The sequence below is a fragment of the Emys orbicularis genome, chromosome 1, assembly GCF_028017835.1.
Source record: "Emys orbicularis isolate rEmyOrb1 chromosome 1, rEmyOrb1.hap1, whole genome shotgun sequence".
NCBI lineage: Eukaryota > Metazoa > Chordata > Testudines > Emydidae > Emys > Emys orbicularis.
This window is the reverse complement of record NC_088683.1, coordinates 365,935,237-365,941,203: the sequence shown is the minus strand read 5'-3', so window position 1 is coordinate 365,941,203 and position 5,967 is coordinate 365,935,237. Positions and strand designations below refer to the sequence as shown.

The following is a 5,967-nucleotide window of genomic DNA, read 5'->3' as shown; positions in this document are numbered from 1 at the left end:
AATGGTGCAACACTGAGGAGCTGAGAAATTGGCTGTTGTATCCTATTTGTCCTTGAGTGGCTTAGGTAAAGCACTCAGGTAGCTCAGCTGGGATTGTCTTGCCACCTGCTGTCGTGTTGGGTGATAACAGGGCCTGGAGAGTCAGGCTGTGTCGCCAGCAGAGCAGTGTGAGAGAGGACATCCCAGCTGAAGCATTAAGGGGCTCAGCAGTTCCACCAGCTCCTAGACTGCAACCCAGGGGGGACAACCCATCACAGAGGTTTGAGAACAAACCGGTAAATTAAACAATATAAGTCACCAGGACCAGATGATATTCACCCAAGAGTTCTGAAGGAACTCAAATATCAAATTGCAGAACTACTAAAAGTGCAATGTGACCTATGGCTTAAATCAGCCTCTCTACCAGGTGACTGGCAAATAGCGAATGTGATGCTGGTTTTTTAAAAAGGCTGCAGAGTTGATCCCAGAAATTGCAGGCAAGTAATTCTAACTTCAGTATCAGACAAATTGTTTGAAACTATATTAAAGAAGAGAATTATCAGACAAATACATTTGTTGAGGAAGAGTCAACACAGCTTTTGCAAAGGGAAATCATGCCTCACCAGACTATAAGAATTCTTTGAGCTGGTCAATAGAAATGTGCGCAAGGGTGATCCAGAGGCTATAATGTACTTGGACTTTCAGAAAGCTTTTGACAAGGTCCCTCACCAAAGGCTAAGAATATTAAGCAGTCATGGGATAAGCAGGAAGGTTACCTTCTGGGTCAGTAACCGGTTTAAAGATAGGAAACAAAGGGTAGGAATAAATGGTCAATTTATTAGGTCAATAAAGGTCAAAAAGGAGAGAAGTAACTAGTGGTGTCCCCCAGGGGTCTGTACTGGGACCAGTGCTGTACCACATATTCATAAGCTCAGCCGAGCCCATGTTAGAGGGCCTAAGCGTGAAGCTGACTTTTGCACTCTGTCATAACTATAAAGGGAAGGGTAACAGTCCTCCTGTGTACAATACTATAAAAACCCTCCTGGCCAGAGACTCCAAAATCCTTTTACCTGTAAAGGGTTCAGAAGCTCAGGTAACCTGGCTGACACCTGACCCAAAGGACCAATAAGGGGACAAGATACTTTCAAATCTTAGTGGGGGAAGGTTTTTGTTTGTGCTCTTTGTTTTGGGGCAGTTCTCTCTTGGGACTAAGAGGGACCAGACATCAATCCAGGCTCTTCAAATCTTTCTGAACAAGTCTCTCATATTTCAAACTTGTAAGTAAATAGCTAGGCAAGGCGTGTTAGTTTTAACTTTGTTTTCTCAACTTGTAAATGTACTGTTTACTAGGGTGTTTACCTCTGTTTGCTGTAACTTGGAACCTAAGGCTAGAGGGGGGTCCTCTGGGATCTTTAAGTTTGATTACCCTGTAAAGTTATTTCCCATCCTGATTTTACAGAGATGATTTTTACCTTTTTCTTTAATTAAAAGCCTTCTTTTTAAGAACCTGATTGATTTTTCCTTTTTTTAGATCCAAGGGGGTTGGATCTTGATCCACCAGGAGTTAGTGGGAGAAAGGAGGGGGGATGGTTAATTTCTCCTTGTTTTAAGATCCAAGGGGTTTGGATCTGTATTCACCAGGGAATTGGTGAAGAGTCTCTCAAGGCTACCCAGGGAAGGGAATTAGCATCGAGAGTGGTGGCAGCGGACCAGATCTAAGTTGGTAGTTAAGCTTAGAAGTTTTCATGCAGGCCCCCACATTTGTACCCTAAAGTTCAGAGTGGGGAAGCAGCCTTGACACACTCAAACTGCTTTCTCCCAGCCAGACTGTCTAAGATGAAGGTCTCCAAGGATATTGTATTTATTTTCCTGCCACTGAGGCACTGGAGGGGTATTATCCACCTGTGCAGAGGCTCAGAGACAGCTAATGGCTCCCCCACGGTCACACACAGCAAAGGAATCAAACCCAGATCTCTTGAGTCACAGAGCAGTGCCCAGACCACAAGACCAGCCTTCCAAGCGATGACAGGACCAGCTGGCTTCTCTGCTGCACCAGCAGAGCTCCCCCCTGTGCTACAGAGAGCGGGGATGGCAAGGAGCCAGTTACGGGGGTTTGATTTGCTGGCCTGTTCTCCCCCTGCCTCAGCAGATTTTAGAGCGGCCTGTCGGCAGAGCTGCACTCTGCCTGTTCCTAACAGCTTCCAAGAGCACCACACACTTTGTCCAATTCCCTGCACATGGGTGTCACCCCAGAGTGCCCCCTTGTGACATGAGGTACCCCTGGAGGTGCCCTGCCCATCCCTCTAAGGTCCTTGCAATGGCCTACTCTCAGCCTGCAATACTTAAAACAAGAGCCCCCTCTTTGTGGGATTGCATATATTCAGTCTTCTCTAAAACACAGGCTCTCCTACCCTTCAGCCCCGTCCTCCTCCTTTACTCAGGGGCCTCCCACCGCCCTGCTTGCTGTGGTAAGCGTTGGTTCAGGCTGGCCACACCCTCTGCCCTATTTCTGCCGTTGAAGCCCCACCACCTGCTCCTCCACTTGCACTGAGGCTCCCCTCTGGTCCAGGCCGGAACAGGGCTGTGGAAAGAGCTCCCCTGGGAGCCCAGACTGCCATGGGGATCCCTGGACTCTCCACCTTCCCTATGTGATGCATCCTGGGGGATGGGGACATAGGCTGGGGGCTGCTCTCAGGACGACCAGTCCCCCGTGCAGGGCAGGTGGAGGCTCTGAGGGTCCTCCTATTGACTCTGGCTCCTTGGACAGCTCTTAAAATGCTCAGTCTCTGGCTTCCAGTCTGGCCAGGGGGCAAGGCCTCAGGGAAGAGAAGGAGCAGAGTGTGGGGCCTCAAGGGGGAAGAGGATTAGGAGAATGTGGGGCCTCCAGGGGGAAGAAGAGGGGCATGGGTGGGGCCACAGAAGGGGCAAGACACCTGCCTGTGTCCCGCTTTTCCCTTTTGAAAAGGTGCTCACCCTACAGTGAATGGACGTCACTGGAACAGGCGCTAGCTGTGCCTCTGTTGGGGAGATGAGGACTATTTCCACTCCGTTTCATTACTGGGGCAACACAAATGGTGGGGTGGATGGAGGGAACCTGGGTGTGAGGCTCTTTCCAGGACTCCTGTGTGTCAGACCCTCACACGCCACTCTGCTCTGCCTCAGTGGGGAGTGGGCTCAGAGGTGTGCTGTGTGCAGAGCCATGAATCAGGGCAGGGGGTTTGCCTGAATGGCTTCTCCTGGGGCTCCTGTGTTAATCATGTGTCTGACATGATTTAGTCTGAAACACCTGGCTGAGGGCGTAGGGAAAGGTTGGGTGTCCAGGTCCCTTGAATAGCTCCTGACCACAGCTGCTGCAGCCCCCATGGATCACACAGCACCCAGAGAGCTTGGGAAGGGCCAAGACTGTGACAGCAGAACAGCTCTGCACCATTTTTCATGGCCTGTGAATGTTTAACCACAGACGGGACAGTGAAAGGCCAGGGCAATGGGAAACAACATCCACATTCCTTCTCTTTATTGACTGTATAAAGAGGAATTCTGAGGTCAGATCAGCCACTGATGTGGCTCTTTATGGGCCAACATCCCACCCGTCCCCTGGCTATCCACAAACAAAGTCATTTTTACATGCTGCTGCCGGCCTTGGTCTCCTTCCCCCAGTGCACTGTCATCCCTCACCATCCGCTCTCCAGCTGCTCCAGGCCTTAAAACACATCTGAACCTGTCTCTACATAGTGGAGATCAGTAGCTCATGTCGTCTTGGATTTAAGGGTCCAGTATAGAATAGGTGGCCCATATTTTTCATCTCCTGTGTCACCAGCACTGGAGCTAGATGATGAACTGACTCTTCACTTGACGAACACCCTGATTATCCTCACACGAAGGTGTTTGCTTTTTACGCTGTACACGATTGGGTTCATCAGGGGTGGGACAAGCAGGGAGATGTAGCCCAGGAGAATCTTAAGCAAGGGAGAAGTGCCCTCCCCCCATCTGTGTATCACAGACAGGCCGATCATTGGCGTATAGAAGAGGAAGACGGCGCAGAGGTGGGAGACGCAGGTGTTCAGGGCCCTAAGACACTCCACATGGGAGGTGATGCTCAGCACTGTTTTGAGGATCATCACATAAGAGAGAAAGATGAGCAGCGAGTCCAGACCCTCCGTCAAGAGTGTAACAGACAAGCCATAAATGCTGTTTATTCTGATATCCGAACAAGCCAGCTTCATGACATCCTGGTTTATGCAGTAGCAATGGGAGAGGACATTGGATTGACAATATCGGAACTGGTGAAGGAGAAAAGGGAGTGGGAGCATTATAGCCACCCCTCTTAGCACACAAACCAGTCCCATCTTGTCAAGTCTTGGCAGGGTTAAGATGGAAGCATATCTCAGTGGGTCACGGATTGCGATGAAGCGGTCAAAGGCCATCAACAAAAGCACAGAGGATTCAATGCATTCAAGCATGTGGATGAAGAACAGTTGGGCAAAACAGGCATCGAGGCTGATCTCTCTAGAGTTAAACAAGTATATGCCCAGTGTTGTCGGCATGGTTGATATCGATAAGGCAAGGTCTGTGATGGCCAACATGGAAAGGAAAATGTACATGGGCTCATGGAGGCTCGGATCTGTTTTTATAATGAAAAGAATGACTGAATTCCCTACTATGGAAATAACATACATTAAGCAGAAGGGGATAGAGATCCAGAGATGGACGTGTTCCTGCCCAGGTATCCCAGTGAGAAGGAACACTGCAGAGTTGAATTTGGTGTCATTGACAACTGACATAATGTACTGAGGAGGTCTGAGGAGTTCTGAACTTTCCTTCCTAAAAGAAAAAAGGACAGGAGACTGGATGACATTTAGCGAGACATCTTTCTGCTCTCCGTGCAAGTCTAGAGATTCCCAGGAGCTCAAGGAAGATCAGCAAAAACATAGTCTTGGATTTACACAACAAACAGGAAGATAGGCATTTCCAGAGTGGATCAGAGCCATGGTCCATTTACACTAGTAGCCAGTGGCCAGTTCCAGATGCTTCAGAGGAAGTGGAAGATGCCCTGCAATAGGCAGTTTTGAAATAACCTGCACCCACTAATTAGAGAAATTTTGCAGTGCAAATCAGGAAGGTTTAGAGCCCATCCAAGAGTTTTTGAAACAATCCTCACTACTCTAATTGGATTTTCTGGTTACCCATATAAACATCCAGTCCCTCTTTGAATCCTGCTAAGCGCTTGTCCCCATTGGTGACTTGTGGCTTTGAATTCCACAGCCTACTTGAGCACTGTGTGATTTTACAGTTGTGACCTTCCCACAGACATCCTTTCTGGCCCTCCACTTCTGAGTGTGGCCCATTTTATTATGAGATCTGTGTAAACACCTGGTGAGAGCAGGTTGAAATCTGACATTGTATTCATCTGTCCTGCACTGAAGCTATTTATAAACATATTTCAATGTCTCATTATATATACTTTTTTTTATTTTCTCCACTCCTGAAAGTCCAAATAAAACCACTGCTTCTTTGTAGTACATGAGATACATTCTTAGGCACAAGTTCTTAATTCAATAACATTGCCTGGAACGGCATCACTCCAGATTTACATGTATACATTCAATCAGAACTGGGCTCTGTTAACTTTCCCTTACCAAATGCTCCTGGTGATACGCTCTGACCCCCAAAAATCCCTCCAAGAGGAGTGAAGTGCTTTGCCTGGCCTATATTGACTAAATCCAGAGAGTTCAATCATCCTACAGGCTTCTCTCGATCCTCACAGGACCTGCATCATCTCCCCATGCAAGGGTCTGTATATATTTGGCAAGTTACAAGCTAACACAGATAGTTACTTCAGTTGGGCAAGTGTGGGGTTAGCATCACATATGGGGGAATAGTGAAAATACTAGGTTTGCACTAATATCCGGTTGAGTGTGCAAGTTACTTCAGCTATGCTCATGAAAACGGTTATGGGCATTTATTATATATACTCCCCTTTCCTGCACC

The 5,967-nt window shown here is 47.9% G+C and overlaps 1 protein-coding gene across 1 annotated transcript; it reads right to left on the bottom strand.

The window, feature by feature from the left end:
• Positions 1–3,824: 3,824 nt before the first annotated feature.
• On the bottom strand, positions 3,825–4,760 carry LOC135892208 (olfactory receptor 51G2-like). The gene has a single exon (XM_065419921.1). It carries the CDS (start codon positions 4,758–4,760, stop codon positions 3,825–3,827), a length of 936 nt encoding a protein of 311 aa, XP_065275993.1.
• Positions 4,761–5,967: the final 1,207 nt, after the last annotated feature.